General features: G+C 44.5%; 2 protein-coding genes and 2 long non-coding RNA genes across 11 annotated transcripts in view; 2 read left to right on the forward strand and 2 right to left on the reverse strand.

The window, feature by feature from the left end:
• The window catches only part of LOC132455372 (E3 ubiquitin-protein ligase TRIM39-like), a 66,941-nt gene that overhangs the window by 21,654 nt on the left and 18,155 nt on the right, over positions 1-27,132 (forward strand). The window contains exons 1-2 of one of the 4 annotated variants that reach the window (XM_060049215.1): positions 14,027-14,169; positions 14,278-15,834. In XM_060049215.1, coding sequence (XP_059905198.1) covers positions 14,280-15,834 — 1,555 coding nt within the window. In that variant the 5' untranslated portion in view covers positions 14,027-14,169; positions 14,278-14,279. Of the gene's footprint in view, positions 1-14,026; positions 14,170-14,277; positions 16,543-27,132 lie in introns of those variants that run through there. The other 3 variants (XM_060049211.1, XM_060049213.1, XM_060049212.1) reach the window with 3 other exon arrangements.
• LOC132455373 (E3 ubiquitin-protein ligase TRIM39-like) overlaps positions 1-27,132 on the forward strand; it is a 61,845-nt gene that overhangs the window by 3,236 nt on the left and 31,477 nt on the right. The gene's annotated exons all lie outside the window — the stretch shown is intronic.
• Positions 385-26,425, reverse strand: LOC132455440 (uncharacterized). 5 transcript variants are annotated; one of them, XR_009525226.1, is made up of 10 exons: positions 26,187-26,425; positions 20,514-23,983; positions 20,172-20,273; positions 19,750-19,881; positions 18,787-19,595; positions 18,367-18,568; positions 2,084-2,335; positions 1,884-2,010; positions 1,447-1,557; positions 385-1,228 (listed from the first exon to the last, which is right to left on the reverse strand). It is a non-coding gene; the product is annotated as an uncharacterized LOC132455440 (long non-coding RNA). The 5 variants fall into 5 exon arrangements; XR_009525229.1 differs by lacking the exons at positions 18,367-18,568; positions 18,787-19,595; positions 19,750-19,881; positions 20,172-20,273 and adding exons at positions 2,491-2,681; positions 3,016-3,117 and having other exon boundaries at positions 386-1,228; positions 1,447-1,534; positions 1,899-1,977; positions 26,187-26,424; XR_009525228.1 differs by lacking the exons at positions 18,367-18,568; positions 18,787-19,595; positions 19,750-19,881; positions 20,172-20,273 and adding exons at positions 2,491-2,681; positions 3,016-3,117 and having other exon boundaries at positions 386-1,228; positions 1,899-1,977; positions 26,187-26,424.
• Positions 7,529-13,182, reverse strand: LOC132455450 (uncharacterized). Its single transcript, XR_009525249.1, has 2 exons — positions 12,644-13,182; positions 7,529-7,655 (listed from the first exon to the last, which is right to left on the reverse strand). It is a non-coding gene; the product is annotated as an uncharacterized LOC132455450 (long non-coding RNA).

Consider the following 27,132-nt stretch of genomic DNA (forward strand, 5'->3'; position numbering starts at 1 on the left):
TACAGGCTGCCCATTACAACATCCACACATCGTTAAACAAAAGCAATGTACATGCACCAGTTCAAACATAATATTCTTACTATGACGGAAGACATACAGTGATGTTCTGTCCTCTCAGCTCCCGAGTCCCGCTCTGTCTCATGGACTTCAAAACGCCAAGCTGTCACTCCGATCGAGACTGGCCAATAGAGACATGTCTTACATCTTTCGGCGTAGGTCCCGCCCACGAGATTCAGCTCAACAGCAAGCAAAGCTTTTGGTTTTGCAAACAAAACTTTTGGATTCCCATGAATAATTCTTTTCACCACATTTATTTTACTTGCAATAAAACATTTTATTGCAGCGTGGGAAGTTTTGCTCTCAAACCTATTCTGTTTGATTGCATAATAAAGACACATACCTCCATAACCGACGTTGCTATAGTACATTGATGTGAGACGGGTTGGTGGATTGAACGTGTTGTAGTAGCAGAGAATGGCCTGCGGGGCAGTATGTACATTGTTAAATACATGAATAGGCTTGAATTTAGTAGAAATATGGACGTTTCATATTTTTACAAAATGGATTATGTAAACATTGCTGAATAACAATCATGTATATTAAATGTATTGCAGGAGTTTAGCTTGACATTAACCAAGTTAAAGGACAATAAAATGAACCGCACCAAACATGTAGATGTCATTATGGGATTTTAATAACAAAAACAATTGACAGAAGTTTAATACAATTTTGTACAGGAAAGCAGAGGAAAACATTTTCCCAAATGAATCTTTTCAAAATGTCACCACCATTCCGAAAGCAAGTGAAGAGGTTTGTGTAAAAGCAGTCCTCCCTGACCAGCTCTGTCCCTGACTCTAAACCCTGACTCTCAACCCTAACGCTGAACCCTCCGAGGGCAGGAAGACGCGCCTTCCGTGTAAAGGTTCGAACCACAGAGAAGGAAGAAGAAGAGGAAGCAGTAGAGAGTAGTGAAGTAGTGAGGTTAGTGACAGACGTAAGGGAAAGGCGTGTGGAAGCACACGGTTACATGTGGGGTCAAGAAGATCACCCGACTGGAGGTCATTGATCCATCAGCCTCAGACTGCTGAGCTCAGCAGGTCTTCTGGAGGACGAGGCGCAGATGACCTGAGGAGACGGGACCAGCAGGATGTCAGGATCAGAGCGGGTTCAGCTCAGGTGTGTCTACCCCCGACCAAACAGGATCAGGTAGGGTTCAGCTCAGGTGTGTCTGACCGGACCAAACAAGGACATTGATAAGGTTCAATATTCAAAAGATGCAACATTATCTGAACCAAAGAGACGTCATTAAGGAGCAGGCAGGCTTTAGGGCGCCTTGCTCAAGGACGCATCACTGTATTCTGAGGACTTGAACCCGGCACCATTGGTTTGAGAGTTGAACACCAAACCCCCAACCCAGTCCACTATGTCCAGATAATGCAAACTTACGAGGAGTCCTTGATGGTAGAGTCCTGGTTGTCCTCAGGATTTGCCTTCCAGGTGTACGGCTTCTCCATCAGTCCTCCAGATTCCTGGTCTGGTTACAAACGTAATTTGTCTCTTGAAAGGTAACAAACACAGTAGTAACTTGTCTCTAATGTAAGGTAACAAACGCAGGAGTAGTTGGGCTTTAATGTAAGGTAACAAACTCAGTTGTAGTTGGGCTCTAATTAAGGTAACAAACGCAGGAGTAGTTGGGCTTTAATGTAAGGTAACAAACTCAGTAGTAGTTGGGCTCTAATTAAGGTAACAAACAGTAGTAGTTGGGCTCTAATGGCACGTAACAAAGTAGCAGCTATAGTTTGTCCGGTAAACAACCACAGTACTATGCCGTAACTTGTACTGGACAAACTAATCCTGCGTTACTACAAGTCCACTCTGTTTACTTTATGCAAACTGACGAGGATCCTTGGTGGTAGAGTGATGTCGTCCTCCAGAGTCTTGGCTCCTCCATCAGCTCTCCTCACCCAGAGTCCTGGTCTGGAACAAACAGCGCGAGTCTAGCCCTAAAGACTGGTAACAAACATGTAGTTGGTCTTATTTTTAAGCCCTTTATTTCCAGTTTGTTTGGTTAATACAAATGTACAATCCTTGTTGGTAGAGTGATGGTCATCCTCCAGATTCACGGCTCCCCTACCAGCTCGCCTCCGCTCCAGAAACGCGTTCTAGTAAGAAAACACAGCGGTAGTTGGTTAACACATGTCAAAGTAACAGCTGTATTTTTCCCTTTAGGTCAACCATGTAAGTAAAAACTTAAGAGGAATCCTTGTTGGTCGATTCCGAGTCGTCCTCCAGCGTCTCAGCTCCTCCAGCAGCTCTCCTCAGACAGAGTCCTGGTCTGGAAAAAAACAGTCAAAGCCTTGCTTCAACATGTGGTAAAACAGATGTAGTCATCTGGTATATGTGGTACAAACGCCGGTAGTTTGTGGTAACCGTATTCTACAAGAAGTGGCAGTGAGTGTGATGATCACTTCAGAGTCAAGCTCCATCTACCCCACGACAGACGTCCTTCACCAGGCAGGGCCTCCACCAGCTCCTCCACCAGGCAGGGCCTTCAGCACGACACCTCCATCAGCTCCTTCAGCACGCCTCCTCCATCAGCTCCTCCATCGGCTCCATCAGCTCCTCCATCGGCTCCTTCAGCACGGCTCCTCCATCAGCTCCTTCAGCCATGGATTCCTGGTCTGGTTACCAACAGTTGGTCTCGGCAGTAAATCACCTGGGGACGCAACACACCCCACCTCCTGCATCTGAGGTTCACTTGTAAAATGTAAGTCAAATGTAACCATATTTAAACACTTAAATTAGACAACGTCTGCAGATTGTCGTGTTTAGCAATTCATCCACTACGGTCGTAGCAGCACTAGTAACAATAATGGCTCATATGACTCCTACATAACCCCCGTATGAATTAACTCAACTCACAGCTTGGCACAGATTTAAAGTCATAAGATGATCAAAACCAGGACCTAAACTACCGTGGATTTTAGTGTTTCAGATGAGCTTGGTGATGGTTACCCTCTGGTCCGGTGCTGCAGGCCCCTGGTCTCCAGCCTCAGTCTCCGGTCCACTCTGGCACCACAAGCCTCCGGTCCCCAGCCTCTCAGCCTCACCTTTCAGCTAAAGCAGGAGGTTTATATCAGCATTTAACCAACAATAATCCTAATTGACTCATCCAAAACAGAGTTACACAATTTATTTAACTATTATTTTATAACTCAAGGCTAGAAAAGACTTGAGACTTGAAAAACATGAGCATGGGACTGAAGACAGCAGTCCATAAGTTTAAAGAAGTGGTTCAGCCAAAGCATTGAAACTGACCTGAGAAGACTACTCACACACCAGACTACTCACACACCAGAGCACTGACCTGTTCTGGAGGACTTCTGACAGGAGGTGGAGGTCTGGCTCTGGGTGAGGAGGCAGACACCTTGGGACAAACTACATGTTAACCTTGTACAGTTCTAGAGTATCTTCTACTGTAACATGTGGGAAGGACGGCCATTATATTAGCTTTGATATTATCCAGTTGGTAACTCTGCACCAAAGTCGTTGTTTAACGTCATTCCATTGGGTAGGGTTTAACTTCTGTGGCAATTAATGACAGCAAATATTTAGAACGTACAAAAGCTGAAGTAACAAAGAACACTAAGCAGTATCGATATTAAATCAAATATACTCAGCCATATTTAGGTGCTGGGTTCCGTTGAAGAAATGTAAAATTGTCTTCCACCTTGAAATGATTTTCAGCCTTCACTGATGTCAAAATTGGGCCCGCAAGTAGAACGCCGTTTTGTACGCAGCGAGAGTCCCGTCACGTCAACGTCGTTAGAATGACGGCGCAACCATCAGAAATTATCAACATATTGTACGACGTACGCGTCAGTATTTAATATCAAACTAAGTTGTTTAAGATAAGGGGCAACAATTCCCAATGGAAACCGACTGAAAAATAGTTTCCGTGGGCAACGGCTCGAGGTTACGCAAATACAATCCAGAACGTTCCGCCAGATTCCCTCAGGGGACCCCCGACCACCTAACTGCCAGGTGGTTTCTTATATTTGTCAAGACTACTACATTCTATGCTAACCATTAGGACTAAATCAGGTGACCACACCTTCCACGGCGGGAAGCACAAAGCGTCCGACTGGAATCCGAACATTCCAGCCGGAACCAACCAAAAAAAAAACAGAACCAGCGCCTCACCTTGAGCTGAACGGAGGAAGATCCTGAAGTCCAGCGATGGTCTTCATTAAACACAGCCAACAGACTTACCTTGAGGAGATCTGTTTGTTGCTGTTGGTAATTACTACTATTCAGTGTACCTTTACATTATAATGCACCCAGTGTGTTATATCACTCAAAACCATGAACCAAACTACCATGTACGTCCCGCAACAACTTTAAACCTAAAATCCTGGAATCATTCATTACAAAACCGCGTCTACATTTTACAATTATCTAGATAATTCAGGGCACAAACCGTACAGAGCAAATCTAAACGTTGAGCTCACAGCGAGCCGACCATAACCCTGCAACGTCACCCTGACCGCCTCACCACCATCAGCAAATCATGCCAGCCAGCCAACACATGTACAGGTCCAGTGAGAAGTGGGCATCTGAGTGAAAGGACTGCCCATAATAAAAAGAAGCCCAATTCCTGAACTATCCAACCATCTTCAAGGTTTAAAGACTTGACATGCCATTGTGTTCTAATCACCTCTGTCTACTCCCTCGTTACTTATAAAACTCTACATCTCCATCACTAGAGTGTTGCATCCTACTCACGGGGGTGTGGTCTGAGTGAGGAGAGATGCATGCTGGGATACAGTGCTGTCTGAAGTCTTTGTAGTTGCAATTTTTGTTAACGACTTATCTAATTTACTTCAACTAGCTATGAGCAATAGAAATCGGGGAGTCCGGAAAAAGTAATGACAGAGACTTTATTGTTACCCACAAAATAGGTACAACAGAGCCGAGCGTGTGGTTTTGCAAAAGACACACTGACTGGGGCTCCGATCCCCGTCCCTCTTATCCACCCCAACCGAGCTGTCATGCATGTTATACGACCGTCCTGGTATATGTTCAAAATGGCCTTCCATGGTATGGAAAGTTAGCCTTACATTCCCTTACGTATGTGCTCATCTCCTGTAGTTAATGTAAATAATGGGAGTCCGTAGCCTGGGCCCCAAAGTCTTTGGCGCCTTATTAGGCCATTGCTCTGGGTCCAGAGGTGGTTTCTCTACTTTTCCACCATTAATGTTTATGCCTGATGAACATAGGCCTGATAATACTCATAGTTAATATAAAAGTAATGGTTAATTTCTCCCACATATCCCCCCTTGTTGGGGCCAATAAGGTTCCAACAAATTACTTGAATTATTGCTAAACCCTTGCCAAATTGACACCACATCAGGTCATCAGTAAAAACCTCAGAGCTTCGACAGGGATTTCAACCTGCAATATTTTCAGGGATTTCAACCTGATTTTAGGCCAAAAAGATGTACCAAATGCAGTGTATTATTAACACTCTAATCCCTACACGTTGTTCACAAAAAAAATATGTGACATCATATTATACATTTCAAAAATGTGTGACCCAATATTATACTAAAAAGTGGACACAATAATATACATTTAAAGAAATACGTGACATAATAATATGTGTCATAATAATACACTCAAAAACTGATGTTTCATCATAATACAGTTTTTAGAAGTTTGAGATTGCCTGCATGCTTGCACAGATTTGAATGGCTCAGGTAATCTTCATGTATTGGTGCGCAGGATACGAGTGGGGGGTTTTGGACATTGTGATAGATGTTGCTCCTATTGGCTGAAATCAAGCCTTGTAGATCACAAGGCCGGCTCACATGGAGAGGTTACTAGCACATTGTGTGAGCCTCCACCTGGTGTTTGATATATCACAGTCCGCTCTCCTCTTCAGGTTCGCTCTGAAGCACTTTTCCATTGAGCTTCCACTCCCAATCATTTGACTCATCTATGCCAGTTACCCTAAGGGTAATCTCCCTTGAGAGCATAGATGCTTTCATAGATCACTTTCAGCATCATTGTGTGGCTATCGCTTCTGACTCGGCTGGGAATGGATCTGGTCCTGGGGCAGCTGGTCAGCCCCAGGTGTGTCTGCGTCTGGCTCCTCCTCCTCACGCTCATCCCTGGGTTGAGCGGCTTTTGTGCAGTGGTTGAGATGATACCATGTGGCACTTCCTTCCACCTGGATGGCTGTTGGTGTTGCGTTTGTGACTTTGTATGGCCCTTCTCTCCTGGGTTCGTTCCACTTTCTCCTGAACACCCTGAGGTACACGTGGTCACCCGGCTCCACTCCCCTTGGTGGCTCCTTCTCCAACTCTGGAACTCTGTCTTTCTCCTGTTGAAAAATAAGCCTGTGTATGCCAGTTAGTTTTCCCATATAGCGTCTTAATTCAGTTTCCAATTGTTCTAATGGAGGTCCTTTATGAGGCCCTCGAATGACAGGTGAAGGCATGGGTCGACCCGTAAGCATTTCATGCGGGGTTAGATGCGTCATTCTGTTAGTTTTCATGCGATAACTCAGTCGTAGTGCATTAGTCCTTTAATTTAGTACTCTAATTTAATTTTGTTAATCTTTGTCTTAAGCGTCCCATTCCTCTCTCCACCATACCTTGTGGTTTGAGGAATGTAGACACGGACTAGTCTTTATTTGACATGAAGATGTTAAATCACTTGTTTGAGTTTTTTCTGAATAAACACTGCTCTATCGCCTGAGCTAATTTGTGACGGAATTCCAAACCTTGGCATGACTTCTCTAGTCAGAAACTTGATTACTGTAGCCGCACTTTGGTATTTTGATGGGACTGCTTCTACCCATCTGTTGAACACGGTTTTTTCAAATATTTAACACTCATTTAGCTGGATGTCAATCATTGTTTGCAAGTATGGTGAAGAAAAACCTTGTTTTCAATTTTTTTTCTAATTCTCCTCAATACCTCCCCCCTTGCGCAATGGTCAGAACCATGCGCATTAAATGATAAGTAAATCTAAGAACGCCGTTGGTGCAACCAACGTCGAAACGTCTAACCGTAACCATCAGCAAACTGAAACCAATCTTTTGGGAAGGGAAATCGAAACCAGTATGTCCAAATCCAAAGCCCAATATGGGTGGGTTTACCATCAGCCGCCTGAAACCACGCTGTTCCAAAGTCATGCACTAAAGCAAAAAACGTACATGCGTTAGTGGGCTTCCATACCACAAAGGTAAAATAAAATAAAACGCGACACGCCCCGTTCCAAGACCACCTCTGCTGCCAGAGCTGACATATCTGACTCCTGTTCCCCCTCCACCTTTCATCAGCCGGCTCTTCCTATGATGGTTGCAGTTCGTCACTTCATGTTCCAGTGAGCCAGTGCTCACAGTGACTCTGCCAAGTTATCGTGACTGTGCCTGTTTTAGGTTGTCCCGGGCTTCAAGGTGGGATCTTACCCGTCGTTGGCTAACCAGCCTTCCATACTGGCTTATTGCAGGATGCCGTACCTGGGATACGATCAATCCCCACCTATGTGGTGGTATAGATCGCAAAGTGGAGGGACGGAGACAGAGTCTTCAGCCGCATCTGCCCTATGCAGCCATGTGTGTGCGTAAAGGATACACATCAGGGCAACTATAAAACAAAAGGTAATTTATCAGTTAAAATTATTAAAGTGTTGCACCTGCAGTAGTGGCATTTGAAGGTAAACCCACTACTTCCGAATCCAATTTGACAACATAGCATGTATGACTCCTTCCCAGCAGATGTGGCGTCAATCCACCTATTGTCCTGAACTAGGGAGATGTGAAAGAAAACAAAAATCACAATATTAAAACTTGCATTTTCAATATTGGGCGACTCACTTCTGTCTTAATCGTTACTCAAAATCCCAATTCTCTTCATAATCCTATCCGATTGCCCTTCACTTCACTATCTATTTAAATTGGACGACCTAATTAAACCTTTTTATTGCTTGCATTTAGTGTTTTCCACATTTTGATTCACTACTATACCAAACCCAAACCCTCTACGTTGTCCCTTTGTTTATTCAACACTGAATTGATACATTGTTTCCATTTTCTAATCAACCATGTTGTTTTATCTGAAGCATGCTTTCAGTATCCCCTTGTGTACTCCATCACTCGGAGGAGGAGAGGATTCTCCCCTACCTCGGCAGCCCTGACACACACACGAGAACAGGCTCACACACACATCCTTTCTTATTTTATTTTACTTATTTATTTTAAATGACATTTGTCATTGTGGATAACCTGAATTAGAAATTTGGATAACATTCTATCATACTTATTTGGTCTAATTTGTAAGTATTGCCGATTGTTTTTTCTAAATTATAAGATCACTTTTAATAAATTGTCTATGACTTATCATAATCTCTAAGGAAATATTTTATTTGTGTTGTTATCTTGGCACCTAGACCTCGTCAGGTCCAAGCACCAAAATAACATCCACCTATCCACGCAGAGTCCATGGGTTGGGTCTGCTCCTCCTTTGATGAGTCACTTTACCCTGGCGCCATTGAACCCATTGACTCCTGTGGAGTGTGGTGTGCAGACAATTTTTAACGCTACTTGCTCATGTTTTGGAGTCTAGATAATTATTCCTGAATCCTGTGATCACCATGTAACTTGCTCAGGGACATATCAACACTCGGCTAGGAGGAGCTGGGGATCGAACTAACAACCTTTCGGTTACAAGACAACTGCTCTACCTCCTGAGCTAGACCGACATTCCTTTCACTTCTCCAAACACCTTCTCCCTCTGATAATAATAATAATGGATTGAATTTATATCGCGCTTTTCTAGACGCTCAAAGACGCGTTGTCTCACCAGTGCTCTGTGTACCAAGATGTAACGATCTATACCGCATGGTGTTCCAACGCAATGGAGAGTCTCCAAGAACCACAGAATCACCAATCCCAGTGGTGCTTCTACGTTTTTTCTAAAACAGCGGACATAGGTTACATTCAAGGACCAATTACAGAGTACATCCAAGCACACAAATAATCTATTCCGTACGATGCAAATTCAGTCTCTCTCTCTCTCACTCTCTCTCTTACTCACTCTCACTCACTCACTCACATCTACAACTTAAAATAAGAATTCTCAGATTGTCATCCTTGGAGCTGTCATAGGTATTAACTGCGTGTGTCCCGAGAATTCTAAAGTTTTGGTGAATTTTCCTGCCATGGGGAGGTGAGAGGCATAATTTGGACCTACGCAAGTGTAAGTGGCTCCAGTGTGGGCCATCATTGGCGTGCCTCTATAATTTATCAGAACCTGCAGTATTGGTTCCTCATCAGCTTGTTTTGTGATTGCTACAAGCTGACCCTCCCCCTGTGGATTCTCTGGGCACCCCTAGTATCCCTGACCCATAAAGGGACCCGCCTGTCCCTGGTCGCTGTTACCCTGTGTTTGCTGTGGTGGAAAAGGGTTAGTTAAACAATCTTTCTTAATATGTCCTTCCTGGTTGCACCCAAAACATATTAAAGGACCTCTGCGTTGTCCTTGGGATCCTGGTTGTTGAATGTTTGTCCTTGGGGCCCTTTGTACTGATTCTGTCTATTTTTATTTGTGGGGTTCCCATAATTATGGATGTGTACATGTGTAACAGGTGGAGTAGGTGACAGTTGGCTCTGAGGCTGTTGTACTGGGAGAGAAAATGCCAATCGTGGATATTGGTTTTGAAGTGCGCCCTGCTGGGCGGCTTGCGATAGTACAGCAGCTGGTTCTAAAACACCTGCCTGTCTCTTCTTATCTCTTTCCTTCCTTGTGAGATCTTCCAGCTGAAGCTGAGATAGCTTCCTCTGGACCTCTTTGCTTTGTTCCTGTATTCTTTGTTTATTCTGACGATATTCATCCACTGCATGAACTAAATGGTCATTAAAATCTCTATGAGATCCTGATGTAGACAGTCCAACCACATCCTCTAGCTTGGCTTTGATTTGGCTGGGAAGTGTCTCTATCACAGAGTTTCTAAACATGACAGAGAACACCGGATGGATCTCAGGATCCTCATCCGTCTCCATGCGCCATCTGTCTACTTGGGCCTGCAGGTAGGATGCAGGGTTCTCTGTGTCACCAATGGGGAGACCTCTCATGTCTTTAGGATCCATGCAGACCGGGAACTCCCTCCTGAGTCTGGCCCACATCGCCCCTCTGTAATGATCAAGTGTAGTCTCATCATACTTTCCATCCAGTATATTCAACCCTCCATTCCTCAGTACAAACTCCATCTTGGATAACCCCAATACTCTTGCCAACAGAGCTTTCAGGTCACCCACTGCAATTAGCTTTCCCACTGTGAGCTCCTCAAATGTTCTAATCCATTTAGACGCCCCGTTAATTATGTTAGGGAGTTTAGAAATGACTCCCTCCAAGTCCTGTGAACCCCACGGTTGATAATGGACCTGTTGTCCGTTGACTAGAGTAGGATCATTTCCCGGAGAAGTTTCGGGTGCTTTTTCTTCTCTCTGTGATCTCCTTGGTCTCCCCTGTGTTTCGAGTGCCAGGGAGTCCCGTAATGCTGCACTACAGCAAGGCTCCTCTGGCCCTCGAAACGCACGGAAACTCTCTTCCCCATCTCTATCACTCCTTTTTTTCTGCCTCCTCTGAGCCTTCGTTCTCTTTACTGATCTCTTTCCTCTCCTTTTCTTTCCCGGAGAAGGCCCCTCGCAAACCTGCTCATTGCCATCTTTCACATCTTCATTACTGTGCTCAACACCACTTGCCCCGTCTTCGTTCTCATCTTTACTCTCACCAGAATTAATGTCAGTATTGTTACACTCTTCCCTTGCTTTCCTGATCCCCTCATAACAGTCCATGTGTATGGGTGCGCCCCTCCTCCCCTGTGTGTTACATTTATTATCTCCTTCATCTAGTGTGACTTCCCCTTTAGATTCTACGTTGTCTTTTAGCAATGGGTACAATGATACTAGTTTGTGCAGCGGTGACTCAACCGTCAGAGGCAATGGTTGAGCCTTGTTGTTATTAGCTATTATTTCTCCCGCCACTCTCTGTATTGTTCGCCATCTCTCTCCTTCCTCTAAGAACAACGCTAGTACTAACCTTTCCCTGTCCTCTTTGCTGAGGCCGTTTTTCCACTTCTGTTATCTATGTAATTCCTTATTACTTATCTCCCTCCCGACGATTGGAATGTGGCCCCAACCTTTCACTGTAATCTATTTTTAAACCTGGCCTGCAGGCTCCTGCTCGTCCCGTGTGTTTTGCTCGTGCACGTGCAGTTAGAGTCAGCGCGTTAATGTTTAAGTCAAAGAAGATTTACACATTTATTCAGTACTTCAACAAATTTACTATTCTCTATTAAATACAGACAATAAGCCGATTCCTACAATTTCTTTATATTATATAAAAAAATGTCTGAATTGTTTGTAATTAATTACAAATAAAAGGTTGACCGAGCGTAGAAACTGGCCTTTTGATTAAAACATGAACGGTCGGATGGATAATAAACCAACCAGAATTTCAAACTAGTACCTATTGCCACACAGTGCCAAGATCAGAATTACAAATTAACTATTTCAGTTTATCCAAGAGCTGCATCTCAATCGGTCCACGATCAGCACATTAAATTCATTCACATGGCACTCCAAACAACAAGCCTATTCTTCGAAAACAATGGCTGAGTACACACTCGACCAGATCAAAAACAGACAAGAAACTTCTCAAAATACCAACTCAAACGGTACTCCAACCAAGAACCTTATCTATTTAAAAGTGCGAGAAGCCTGTTTTCTCAAAATGCCAAGAACGGAACTAGAAATTCACCCTCAATTGTTGCAGGATTTGCAGTTCAACCGCTCCAAGATTAGAATTGAAAATGAACCAGTCGGCATCCCAAGGAAACTCTTCTCAAATAAAATGAATTCATTGACGGCAATGAATTCCAATCCAACTCCAAATGAGATCTCAGAAACCCAACAGTTACGCAATCGTTCGAACTGTGGACCCAACTTGAGCCGAGATCTCAGAAATCCAACAGTTACGCAATCGTTCGAACTGTGGACCCAACTTGAGCCGAGATCTCAGAAATCCAACATTTACGCAATCGTTCGAACTGTGGACCCAACTTGAGCCGAGATCTCAGAAATCCAACAGTTACGCAATCGTTCGAACTGTGGACCCAACTTGAGCCGAGATCTCAGAAATCCAACAGTTACGCAATCGTTCGAACTGTGGACCCAACTTGAGCCGAGATCTCAGAAATCCAACAGTTACGCAATCGTTCGAACTGTGGACCCAACTTTTCTATTGGAACTTTTTCACTAATTCGTTCCTCTAGAATACAGCCACAGGACTTTATAGTAGGTCTATTTGACCAAAACCTCAAAACACCAAATAACAACAACTCGTATCAAAAATAGGGAGCCACACAGCGTCTTGGTCATTTAGAACCACAGAGCGCGAATGGCCTATGTGCGCGCGCACGTCAATCTCTCCCGGAGCCCCCGTATCTCTCACTCGCTCATTTATCTATAATTTTGGTTTGTTTGATCGAAGAGACACTTTACCTGCTGCTCGGCGTTCAGACGGGGCAAGAACAGATCAAACGACTCTATCCTATATATGGCAAGACAACTTACCCTTGAGCTCTGGTCGTATGATCCGTTCGCGTCCCGTCCTCTGGCCCGGCAGCTGGCGAGTCCCTATTTCCTCCTGGTCGCGACGCCAATATGTAGTTGCAATTTTTGTTAACGACTTATCTAATTTACTTCAACTAGCTATGAGCAATAGAAATCGGGGAGTCCGGAAAAAGTAATGACAGAGACTTTATTGTTACCCACAAAATAGGTACAACAGAGCCGAGCGTGTGGTTTTGCAAAAGACACACTGACTGGGGCTCCGATCCCCGTCCCTCTTATCCACCCCAACCGAGCTGTCATGCATGTTATACGACCGTCCTGGTATATGTTCAAAATGGCCTTCCATGGTATGGAAAGTTAGCCTTACATTCCCTTACGTATGTGCTCATCTCCTGTAGTTAATGTAAATAATGGGAGGATGTCCGTAGCCTGGGCCCCAAAGTCTTTGGCGCCTTATTAGGCCATTGCTCTGGGTCCAGAGGTGGTTTCTCTACTTTTCCACCATTAATGTTTATGCCTGATGTACATAGGCCTGATAATACTCAGTTAATATAAAAGTAATGGTTAATTTCTCCCACAATACTTGCAGTTCTGGGTTATCAGGTTACATCAATCAAATGTTCTGGCTCCACCTCAAAGACGGTGAATTCCTGATCTGCAATTAAGCCGCACCTCTCAATGGAAAACGAGTGTCAGCCAGACGTCAGACGTCGGACTCCACCGATTCAGTTGGCTCAAAGGAACATAAGGAAATCCATGTATTGAAATGATGTAACGCCACATTGGATTAGTGGAAAATAATTTTGCTCAATCACAACTTGATAAGCATAAATAACGAATTGAACTAAACTATTAAACCAGTTGTCAATCACTTCAGATTTTCACACTGTTTGTCCCTGGTACGTAAAAGCTACCCATAATACACCAGTTATAATGTGACATTGTTAACTGCCACGGTAGTGGCAGTTAAAAATGTTGTCTCTGAATTGGGAACTGGTTGGTCTGGTTGGTCTGCCCTACCCTGAGCCTCATGATGCAGCTGTTTAAGGAGGTTAGGGATGAGCCTTATATAACTACCAGCGTTAACTCAATGTTAAATCACAAACCATACTAGCACATACAACCTGGACACACAGGGAAAAGGTTGTTTATATGAAGACTGTAGAGAAAATACCAGCCTTGTGAAAAGTCAATTCAAGTCAATTGTTTTTGAATAGCTCTCAATCCGTTACAGTGGAAAATCACCATTAAATCACTACAATGTCTCCGGTCATGTTTGCACCGTCTCTTTGTCTGTGCTTTGTCCTGTATAGAGGAGCCAGGTGTCAGGGGAGGAGGGGAGGAGCTAAGTGTTAGGGGAGGAGCCAGGTATTAGGGGAGGAGAGGAGAGGACGTCTTGATGAGGAAACAAAACATAACATTCCCAGAAGCCAAGTCAATCCGACGTGGAAGCAGTTCTCTCTTTCAGGAGGAAAAGAAAACCCCATTTTGAAACAAATAGTCTGACAGACAGAAACATCAACAAGGTGAGTGAAAAAGCACAACTTTGACAGAAGTTACAACATCTTTTCCAGTTATGGTATTACAAAAAGAATGGACTTGCTCAATACATAAAACCTGTCGTCTGTGTCTAGGAATGGCCTCTGCTAACACTTCCGGGTCTGAAGAGAACTTTTCATGTTCCATCTGTCTAGATGTGTTCAGCAGCCCAGTTACCACACCTTGTGGACACAACTTCTGCAGAACCTGTATTACAAAGTACTGGGATGGACAAGTCAAGTTCAAGTGTCCTCTTTGCAACATGGCTTTCAACACAAGACCTGATTTACGGATTAATACCCTCTTATCAGAGCTGGCCGCTCAGTTTCAAACATCCATACGAGTAAAAGATCAGCTCTGTGTTAAACCCGGAGAAGTTCCCTGTGACGTCTGTACTGGGACCCAGCTGAAGGCTGTGAAGTCCTGCCTAGTGTGTTTTATCTCTTACTGCCAAACCCACCTGGAGCCACATCAAAGATTCGCAGTTCTTAAGAAACATCGGCTGGTCGAGCCTATGGACCGTCTGGAAGACAGGATGTGTAAGAAACACGACCGACTTCTGGAGCTCTTCTGCCGGACTGAACAGGTGTGTGTGTGTCAGTCCTGCACAGAGACAGACCACAAGTCCCATCCTGTTGTACCTCTAAAGGAGGAATATGAAGTGAAGATGGCCCAGCTGGGGAAGATGGAGGCTGAAGTCCAGCAGATGATCCAGGAGAGACAAAATAATATTCAGGAGATTAAAGACACAGTTAACCGCAGCAAAGCAGACGCAGACAGAGAGATAGCCCATGGTGTGCACATCCTCACTGCTCTGAAGCGCTGCATTAAAAAGTACCAGGATGACGTCAACCGAATGGTTAAAGAGAAACTGAAATCCACTGAGAAACAAGCTGAAGACCTCATCAAAGAGCTGGAGCAGGAAATAGAAGATCTGACCAGTAGAAAGATCGAGGTGAAGAAGCTCTCACACACTGAAGACCACCTTCACTTCCTCCAGACCTTCAGATCCCTGAAGGATCCTCCACCCACCAGGGACTGGACCACGGTGGAGGTCCTTCCTCCGTCATACGTAGGGACCTTGTGGAGATCCCTGGATCAGCTGGAGGAGACACTGAACATGGAGATGGAGAAGCTGCCTGGTGATGCTGAACTGAAGAGGGTCCAACAGTATGAAGTAGATGTGACTCTGGATCCTGATACAGCTCACCCCCATCTCATCCTGTCTGAGGATGGGAAACAAATACATGATGGTGGTGTGAGGAAGAAACTCCTAGACAACCCTAAGAGATTTAGACAGGGTATATGTGTTCTCACAAGGCAGAGTTTCTCCTCAGGGAGATTTTACTTTGAGGTTCAGGTTAAAGACAAGACTGGATGGTGTTTAGGAGTGGCCAGAGAGTCCATCAACAGAAAAGATCTGATCATAGCGACCCCTGAGTCGGGTTACTGGACTCTCTTCTCCTACAAGGATGGGTTGGTATTTAATGATGACCCTGCTGTCCGTCTCCCTCCGAGAGCTGAGCTCCAGAAGGTGGGGGTGTTTGTTGATTATGATGAGGGTCTGGTCTCCTTCTACGATGTGGAAGCCAGGGTTCATATCTACTCTGCTACTGGCTGCAGCTTTACTGAGCCTCTCTATCCATTCCTCGGTCCATGGCGCTGTGATTATGAAGGTATAAACTCTGCCCCCCTGATCATCTCACCTGTCAATCAAACAGACTAGGACCTTTGTTTGATAATGAAATAATCAAACGACCGAAACAACTAATGTTGTTTCATGAATTAGAATGTGTACCATGTGAGATCTGAGTGAACTGTATTCATATCTTACTGCTGTCATATAAAAATGAGTAATTAAGTAGGAAGTGAACCCTGACTATTATAAATGATAAGGGTTAAACATTATATTCTTCATTGTCTGTTTTCTCCAGTCTTTTAAGGTTTACTGCTATACAAGTATTAATGGTTGCAGTCATGTATAGCATGGTTTCAGGATTGATGGGTATTTCATAATCATCTAAACATTACTTTTAGTTTATACTTCGGAATCATGAATGACAACATAATCAAATGTAAAAATACTTTTGTGATGCAAATAAAAATGGAAAAACAGCTGACGAGTCAATGACTTTGAATGTCCACCATACAACAACCCAACATGTGTAAGACAAAGATCACAGTTACTACATGTCAAGATTCTCCCCATGTGTGTGAGTACTGTGACTTTGTCTTGTCATCTCTCCTCTCTCCATCCTCTCATCTTAGTTCCTCCTCTCTCTTTCCTCTCTCTTCTTCCTCTCCTATCTCCTATGTCTGCTCTCCTTTCTAGCTCATTCAGGATTGTGTTGAGTATTGTTCAGCGTGCACATTACATATGAGTAAATACACGTTTGTCTTGTCGTCACTATTGTCTACTACCTGTGCCCCGGCGCATACAAGCAGCAGTCCCATAATCAGTGTTGTGAGCGACACCCAGTGGCGGGAGCGGGTATCAGCACAGAGGGGCGGAACCTTCTTTGTGTGTCCCTGATCCTGCTCTTTTGTAGTACATCTAATTTGACTATTTATTTAATATTGTGACACATGATTCTCTTTTTTGCACTTCATCGCATGATTAAGGTACAAATTACTTTCTTTCATAAATGTTTTTGATCAGCCGTTCAGGTAAGAGTCATCTGCGGTCTCTTTCTCACACACAGTATTATCAGAATTGCATCGTTGAATAACATGAAGGTGTTAAATTAATACAACGTGTTTATGGCGTTGGCTTGGTGGCTGGTGTGTCGAGGACAGCCGCAGCAGACAGAGTGGGAGACGTCTTCCGCTGTCGCTCTCCAAGGTGCTGAACTTCGGCCGAGTGATGACGTCACACGCTTTGGACAAGCCACCGACCGCCTGGTTTAGAGAATCACCCCCGGTGTACGTACTCCATTTAAAAAGAAGTACAAACGCGGAACACTTTGCAGGAAGAACTATTTGCACCGAATGAGACGGGATCAGATGAAGAAAGCGTAGAACAAACGAGAGATCGTTGAACACAAATAGTCCTGTTATCTAGTAGCTACATGCACAACGTCATGCAGGCTAATAGGCAGCCTGGGCATGTAACGTATCTATGACTAGGTAATTGAGCTAAGCTAGCAGCTACAGGCTGCCCATTACAACATCCACACATCGTTAAACAAAAGCAATGTACATGCACCAGTTCAAACATAACATTCTTACTATGACGGAAGACATACCTACGCATTGATGTTCTGTCCTCTCAGCTCCCGAGTCCCGCTCTGTCTCATCATGGACTTCAAAACGCTAAGCTGTCACTCCGATCGAGACTGGCCAATAGAGACATGTCTTACATCTTTCGGCGTAGGTCCCGCCCACGAGATTCAGCTCAACAGCATGCAAAGCTTTTGGTTTTGCCAACAAAACTTTTGGATTTCCATGAATAATTTTTTTCACCACATTAATTTTACTTGCAATAAAACATTTGATTGCAGTGTGGAAAGTTTTGCTCTCAAACCTATTCTGTTTGATTGCATAATAAAGACACATACCTCCATAACCGACGTTGCTATAGTACATTGATGTGAGACGGGTTGGTGGATTGAACGTGTTGTAGTAGCAGAGAATGGCCTGCGGGGCAGTATGTACATTGTTAAATACATGAATAGGCTTGAATTTAGTAGAAATATGGCTGCTTCATATTTTTACAAAATGGATTATGTGAACATTGCTGAATAACAATCATGTATATTAAATGTATTGCAGGAGTTTAGCTTGACATTAACCAAGTTAAAGGACAATAAAATGAACCGCACCAAACATGTAGATGTCATTATGGGATTTTAATAACAAAAACACTTGACAGAAGTTTAATACAATTTTGTAAGGGAAAGCAGAGTAAAACATTCTCCCAAATGAATCTTTTCAAAATGTCACCACCATTCCGAAAGCAAGTGAAGAGGTTTGTGTAAAAGCAGTCCTCCCTGACCAGGTCTGTCCCTGACTCTAAACCCTGACTCTCAACCCTAACGCTGAACCCTCTGAGGGCAGGAAGACGCGCCTTCCGTGTAAAGGTTCGAACCACAGAGAAGGAAAAAGAAGAGGAAGCAGTAGAGAGTAGTGAAGTAGTGAGGTTAGTGAGAGATGTAAGGGAAAGGCGTGTGGAAGCACACGGTTACATGTGGGGTCAAGAAGATCACCCCGACTGGAGGTCATTGATCCATCAGCCTCAGACTGCTGAGCTCAGCAGGTCTTCTGGAGGACGAGGCTCAGATGAACTGAGGAGACGGGACCAGCAGGATGTCAGGATCAGGGCGGGTTCAGCTCAGGTATGTGTACCCCCGACCAAACAGGATCAGGTAGGGTTCAGCTCAGGTGTGTCTGCCCGGACCAAAAAAGGACATTGATTAGGTTCAATATTCAAAAGATGCAACATTTTCTGAACCAAAGAGACGTCATTAAGGAGCAGGCAGGCTTTAGGGCGCCTTGCTCAAGGACGCATCACTGTATTCTGAGGACTTGAACCCGGCACCATTGGTCTGAGAGTTGAACACCAAACCCCCAACCCAGTCCACTATGTCCAGATAATGCAAACTTACGAGGAGTCCTTGATGGTAGAGTCCTGGTTGTCCTCAGGATTTGCCTTCCAGGTGTACGGCTTCTCCATCAGTTGCTGGTCTGGTTACAAACGTAATTTGTCTCTTGAAAGGTAACAAACACAGTAGTAACTTGTCTCTAATGTAAGGTAACAAACGCAGGAGTAGTTGGGCTTTAATGTAAGGTAACAAACAGTAGTAGTTTGTCTCTAAGGTCACAAACACAGGAGTAGTTGGGCTCTAATGGCACGTAACAAAGTAGCAGCTATAGTTTGTCTGGTAAACAACCACAGTACTATGCCGTAACTTGTACTGGACAAACTAATCCTGTGTTAGAACAAGTCCACTCTGTTTATTTTATGCAAATTTACGAGGATCCTTTGTGGTAGAGTGATGTCGTCCTCCAGAGTCTTGGCTCCTCCATCAGCTCTCCTCAGCCAGAGTCCTGGTTTGGAACAAACAGCACGAGTCTGACCCTGACGTCTGGTAACAAACATGTAGATTGTATTATTTTTAAGCCCTTTATTTCCAGTTTGTGTGGTTAATACAAACTTACAATCCTTGTTGGTAGAGTGATGGTCATCCTCCAGATTCACGGCTCCCCTACCAACTCGCCTCCGCTCCAGAAACACGTTCTAGTAAGAAAACACAGCGGTAGTTGGTTGACGCATGTCAAAGTAACAGCTGTATTTTTCCCTTTAGGTCAACCATCTAAGTAAATAAAAACTTAAGAGGAATCCTTGTTGGTCGATTCCTAGTCGTCCTCCAGCGTCTCAGCTCCTCCAGCAGCTCTCCTCAGACAGAGTCCTGGTCTGGAACAAACAGCGGAAGCCTTGCTTCAACATGTGGTAAAACAGATGTAGTCGTCTGGTATATATGGTACAAACGCCGGTAGTTTGTGGTAGGAGTATTCTACGAGAAGTGGCAGTGAGTGTGATGATCACTTCAGAGTCAGGCTCCATCTACCTCACGACAGACATCCTTCACCAGGCAGGGCCTCCACCAGCTCCTCCACCAGGCAGGGCCTTCAGCACGTCTCCTCCATCAGCTCCTTCAGCACGGCTCCTCCATCAGCTCCTTCAGCCATGGATTCCTGGTCTGGTTACAAACAGTTGATCTCAGCAGTAAATCACCTGGGGACGCAACACAAATGTAACCATATTTAAACACTTCAATTAGACAACGTCTGCAGATTGTCGTGTTCAGCAATTCATCCACTACGGTCGTAGCAGCACTGGTAACAATAATGGCTCATATGACTCCTACATAACCCCCATATGAATTAACTCAAATCACAGCTTGGCACAGATTTAAAGTCATAAGATGATCAAAACCAGACCTAAACTACCGTGGATTTTAGTGTTTCAGATGAGCTTGGTGATGGTTACCCTCTGGTCCGGTGCTGCAGGTCCCTGGTCTCCAGCCTCAGTCTCCGGTCCATCCTGGCACCACAAGCCTCCGGTCCCCAGCCTCTCAGCCTCGCCTTTCAGCTACAGCAGCAGGTTTATATCAGCATTTGCCCAACAATAAACTTATTTGACTCATCCGAAACCGATTTACACAATTAATTGAACTATTATTTTATAACTCAAGGCTAGAAAAGACTTGAGACCAGACATGAGCATTCCGTTTTTGGGAATGAAGACAGAGCAGTCCACAAGTTTAAAGAAGTGGTTCAGGCCATGCATTGAAACTGACCTGAGAAGACTCTACTCACACAGAGCACTGACCTGTTCTGGAGGACTTCTGACAGGAGGTGGAGGTCTGGCTCTGGGTGAGGAGGTGGAGGTCTGGCTCTGGGTGAGGAGGCAGACACCTTGGGACAAACTACATGTTAACTTTTTAACCTTGTACAGTTCTAGAGTATCTTCTACTGTAACATGTGGGAAGGACGGCCATTATATTAGCTTTGATATTATCCAGTTGGTAACTCTGCACCAAAGTCATTGTTTAACGTCATTCCATTGGGTAGGGTTTAACTTCTGTGGCAATTAATGACAGCAAATATTTAGAACGTACAAAAGCTGAAGTAACAAAGAACACCAAGCAGTATCGATATTAAATCAAATATACTCAGCCATATTCAGGTGCTGGGTTCCGTTGAAGAAATGTCAAATTGTCTTCCATCTTGAAATGATTTTCAGCCTTCACTGATGTCAAAATTGGGCCCGCAAGTAGAACGCCGTTTTGTACGCAGCGAGAGTCTCGTCACGTCAACGTTGTTAAAATTACGGCGCAACCATCGGAAATTATCAACATATTGTACGACGTACGCGTCAGTATGTATTTAATATCAAACTAAGTTGTTTAAGATAAGGGGCAACAATTCCCAATGGAAACCGACTGAAATAGTTTCCGTTGGCAACGGCTCGAGGTTACGCAAATACAATCCAGAACGTTCCGCCAGATTCCCTCAGGGGTCTCCTGACCAACTAACTGCCAGGTGGTTTCTTATCGTTATCAAGACTACAACATTCTATGCTAACCATTAGGACTAAATCAAGTGACCACACTCAGAACCTTCCACGGCGGGAAGCACAAACCGTCCGACTGGAATCCGAACATTCCAGCCGGAACCAACCAAAGAAAAAACAGAACCAGCGCCTCACCTTGAGCTGAACGGAGGAAGATCCTGAAGTCCAGCGATGGTCTTCAATAAAACACAGCCAACAGACTTACCTTGAGGAGATCTGTTTGTTGCTGTTGGTAATTACTACTATTCAGTGTACCTTTACATTATAATGCACCCAGTGAGTACAAGTTATGTCACTCAAAACCATTAACCAAACTACCATGTACGTCCCGCAATAACTTTAAACCTAAAATCCTGGAATCATTCAATACAAAACCGTGTCTACATTTTACAATTATCTAGATTATTCAGGGTACACTACAAACCGTACAGAGCAAATCTAAACGTTGAGCTCACAGAGAGCCGACCATAGCCCTGCAACGTCACCCTGACCGCCTCAACACCAACAGCAAATCATGCCAGCCAGCCAACACATGTACAGGTGCAGTGAGAAGTGGGCATCTGAGTGAAAGGACTGCCCATAATATAAAGAAGCCCAATTCCTAAACTATCCAACCGTCTTCATGGTTTAAAGATTTACAGACTTGACATGCCATTGTGTTCTGATCACCTTTGTCTACTCCCTCGTTACTTATAAAACTCTACATCTCCATCACTAGAGTGTTGCATCATACTCATGGGGGTGTGGTCTGAGTGAGCAGAGATGCATGCTGGGATACAGTGCTGTCTGAAGTCTTCAGTTCTATAGACACGCCCCTCAGGAGAAACCAAGTGTTTGAGAATCTTTCGTGACATCAGTTACATGAGCTTGAATATCCTTCAAGATGGCGCCAGGATTCTCAGAGGAGAAAGGCCAAGAGGAAGATGTGAGGGTTCTTCTTCTCAGCCAGTGGAGCACAACAACAGTCCTCATCAGAGTACCATGGAACACTTTGAAACATTCTCCTCTTTACACCTTGAAGCCCCAGTGAAGGTTTCCTTACCTCCTCAGCTGAAGAGCACAACTCGTTCAGCTGGTCCTGTCCGAAACAAATGCAGTTCAGCCTGAGAAGACGTGCAACTGAGAGCAAGACAAGATCCACAGGGTTCTCCATCAATCCACCCAGGTAGGAAGAGCCGTCTCATTACAGGTCTGAAGGTCATCTTGAATATCCATATAGGTCCCTTTCCAACTTCAGACTCTCCTTGTGGAATGCCTTTAGTTGTCCATCCTCCGTTGATCCTGATTGGTGTAGTCCTAGTTTGAAGTCACTGATCTGAACACGCCGCTTGCATCCTTTTACACTTGAGTTGAATACTCTCCTTCCTGCCCAGCGTGTTGGATATCACTCCGGAGTGTCGCTCAGGGCTCTTCATGTCTACTGGAGGCCCTTAAGTAAACATGTGACCATTCATCAGGTATGATTTAATCGACCATTCCAATATCCCAAGCCAATCACACAGAACCCCGTATGAACATGATCACTGTCGAAGCAAGCCGGACACACACACACATAGAACCCAGGACAGGCACGTAGAACCCCATGCCAGGTGTGAGTGGGAGACACACACAGTAGAACCCTGGAGACGCTCAAAAATCATCCATCTCATGTCAAACCCAAACACACACACCACCGAGCCATAAAAGGCCAAACAATCATGCAGGGTAAAAACCTCATGCCAAATTACATTCCATCATCCAACCCCAGCTCTCCTGCCAGGGCACCCAGAACAGAACAACCAATGTCTCCAAAGACGTAAATTATGTACAACATTCTTCAGTGGCGTCCCACATTGGTGATGGATTATGCTTGGCGTCTCCAAAAATGTCTCCCAGGTTGATTTAACATCTCTGAAGTCATGTCTTTGTAGTCCAGTGGTTTCCTGACTGAGGGGCCTTCACAGATGCAAACGGTGCAGCTTTAGTCAGCCTGAGGACGGGAAGGAGATCATCTGTTCAGAAGACCACCCAGTGGAGGGGAGTGGCTCTTGAGGAGCAGGATCCATCTTGGAGTGGCCCCAAATAAGACCTTCTTGGAAAAACCATTCCTGGAGGAGTCAGGATGCCTGGAGGGGACTGTTGAACGTGTTCCATGGTTCTGTGTCAGACTGAAGTTGTGTTTTAGTCGTTGAGATGAGGAGCCCCCTCATCACTCCCTGGTGTTTCTCCTTCTGAATCCCTGTCTCCATCTTAAAGAACATTCCAGTCCATGTAACTGACGTCACGACGGTTTCTCAAACACTCGGTTTCCCCTGAGCGGGCGCGTCTACAGACCTGTAGACTTCAGACAGCTCTGTATCCCAGTATGCACCTCTGCTCACTCAGACCACACCCTCCTCAGTAAAGCAACTCATGTGGTGAAGATGCAGAGCTCAGGAGAGCAACTGGAAAGAAGACTGAAGATATCAGAACCCAACCCATTACTCAATCTTACAACAATAACTTGGAGCCTGTAACCATTTTAACAAATCATTAAAACCAACATAAACCAAACACCTAAATGACCCATGAACCAATAAAACATCTTTACTACACAGATCAACCTTCAGGTAACGGGTTAACTCACCAGGAAGCCAAAATACAATGTGCCCAAGAGTAATGAGAAACGAATGACTTACAGTTTGCAGTTCATCTTCATGGTTAAGGTGGGATACTCACAGAACTGCAGTTAAATATCCATGCTAGACCTTTGAAGGAAGAAACAGTTTACTCATGGTCCCCAAACTTGGGCACTGTCCCACAGTTCAACATCTACCATCTCCATTAAATCAGATAAATGAATGACAACACAAATGCAGGGCTTTTTGGATCATCCAACTTTTAAACAATGAAGATACTTAACTAATCCAGCTTTTTAAAATAAATTATACTTATTATTTGACTGTCGTTAGTCAAGAGTGATTTACCTCTTACTTTGACAAGTTTGAATCCATAGTCTCTAAAATGTTACTTTCAGGTAGAATCATTATTTGAATTTCAAATGAGTTTAACCACCACATGGTTGTTAAAAAGCATATTTTTACTGAAAACAAATAGCACAACCGTCGAGTCATTTGCACAACTCAAGCCTCCCTCCAGTCTAAAACTCTGGCCCTCTTAAGGAGCACCAGAATGGGTGTGGCTCAATCAGCCTATGAGCCACAGCTGCAGACTATTACGGCTAACAGCCAGACAGGAATATGGGCATCGAACTTTGCAGGCGAGCTGTGGCAGGTGAGCTAATTAGTCAAACTCAACGCAGGTTCAGCGCCCTCTGGTAACAGTGAGAGGCTATTTCAGCTCTGTGTTTGATCTTAAATGACCTCCCTCATTTTAATTAAAAGGGATGAGTCTGATTTAGATTCATAAACGAAAAAAGTCTTTCATTCAATTCACCTTACTGTGCGCGAGTGTGAGTGCGAGTGTGAGTGTGTGTGTTAGGTAGATTTCAAGTGGGTGAAAAGGAAGTCACGTGTGAACTTGCGTCCCTGTGGTGTAGTGAGCGGATGTGGACAGCAGAGGGCAGTGTTACCAAACGAGAACTTCTGCTCTGAGCTCTATGCGACACGTCTCAATTGCAACCGTAACTTGGCAGCATCCTGAACGGCCCTTTGAGGAGTGAGAAGTAAGCTTTCATCAAAGAGACCAGAGGGACTCATTCACCGGTTAAACTGGAGTCATCGCCACGCCTACCACCACACACGTGAACGCACACATCCACACACACACACCATATAGATTCACACCATATGCACACGCACACCATAGATATACACATATAGATTCACACACAACATATAGATGCAAACCATATGCATACACACACGATAGATAATAATACATTTCATTTAGAGGCGCCTTTCAAGACACCCAAGGTCACCTTACAGAGCATATAGTCATCATACATTTTTTAAAAAACAAGACATTGTGGAAAAAATAAATAAACATAAGCAATAAGAAATAAATAAAACAAAAAGACAAAACAAAACAAAACAACAAAACAATCAAAACAGTGATCAGTTAGACGTTGTGTGCGAGTTTGAACAGGTGAGTTTTGAGTTGTTGTTACGGCCACCCTTACAACACGGCTCGCGATCCGGCGGCCCGCAACGTATTAAGAATACATAGACCAAAGTTCCCGATCACATCAGTGGTGACGTTTATTTCACAGAACTTCCAACAAAAAGGACACTCATTAAAGAAACAAAAAGGTTGGACGAAGCCTGGGCCAGCCACGCATTGGGCCGTCGAAGCCAGCACTTCCTCCCTACAGTCCCCATCCTCCAAGCAGGATTCAAAGGCAGCTCGGGTCAACGTGAAGACGCCAGAATGAGAGACCCCATCGGGAGCACAGGCCACGCCTTAAGTAGCCGTAGCTCCACCCCCAGGAATCGGGAACACCTGCGAGGACAGAAGAGAATAGAGCGGGTGGAACAAGAAGAAAAAGGGGAGGCGCGTAACAGTTGTGACTTGAAGGTTGTAATGGTGTCTGACTGTTTTATGTGTGGGGGGAGGGAGTTCCAGAGCCTGGGTGCTGAACAGCTGAATGACCGGGCACCCATTGTAGTGAGTCGTGATGTGGGGATACATAGTAGTCCAGCAGAGGTTGAGCGGAGGGAGCGGGAGGGAGTGCATTCTTGGAGGAGGTCGCAGAGATAACTGGGGTACAATGATAACAAGATACAAACCATATACAGTATATACACGCACACACACCATAGGTATACACCATATAGATACACACCATAAAGATGAACACACAAAATAGACACACACCAAAGATTAACTTAATATAGTGTAGCGGGCCAGTGGCTGTGGGGTTTCAACGCTACCAAGCTGAGTAGACAAAATGGCACAACACAGAGCAGTTCCAAGCAGAAATAAATATATATTTTTAAAAGGGTCATCCACCTCCTATATGCTCCAGTCGTCCAACACCTTCCACCTGTCTCTCTCTCTCTCTCTCTCAGGGCGTTCCGTGCTTCCAGGCGATCACACAGATCCTGCCTGTCCTCTGCTAGCCCTAGCTTCTCTAGCTCCTCTTCCAACTCCAACTTCCCCACATGTCTGTTTGCTAGCCCTCTTAAGCCCAAGCACCCCAGCCTAACGATCCCCAGGCTTGCCTCGTTAAAGGGAGGAAGTCCATATATGGCTTGGGGGTGGAGGGGCGCAGATGGGATTTTTGAACTGGGGGGGACCAAGCTGTCAGCAAATTATTTCAACTCAATAAGTTATTTTTGTGTAATTTGGGCTTTAACTAGCGCTCAAGTAGTTACTTTCGTAATAGCCTATGGGCCAATGGTTTGCACTGAAAAGGGTCAGGTTGATTTGGCTTTGTATATGTCATTATCATGTCAACTTCCTTTCCATCTGTGTCGCCTCCTGTCCCTCCTTGTTCTGTCCCTGCTTCTTCTGTCTGTATTCCTTCTTTCCCTCCTTCCTCATGCAGTCTTTTTCTACTGTGGCTGTCCCCTTCTTCTGTCTGTATTCCTTATTTCCCTCCTTGTTCTGTCCCTGCTTCTTCTGTCTGTATTCCTTCTTTCTCTCCTTCCTCATGCTGTCTTTTTCTACTGTGGCTGTCCCCTTCTTCTGTCTGTATTCCTCCTTTCCCTCCTTGTTCTGTCCCTGCTTCTTCTGTCTGTATTCCTTCTTTCTCTCCTTCCTCATGCAGTCTCTTTCTTGACTGACAAGGGCCTGCCTCACTGTCATCAGGAATTGCCTGCAGGCCAGGAGGATAATGTTGACATTTTAAATCTTATAATTTCACTTAACAGTTGCTTATTAGTGTGCCTGGAAAAGCACACTACTACTATCCACCATAGTTATTATAATATTGTATTCTTCTCTACGTTATTCG

Source organism: Gadus macrocephalus, chromosome 4 (genome assembly GCF_031168955.1).
Source record: "Gadus macrocephalus chromosome 4, ASM3116895v1".
NCBI lineage: Eukaryota > Metazoa > Chordata > Actinopteri > Gadiformes > Gadidae > Gadus > Gadus macrocephalus.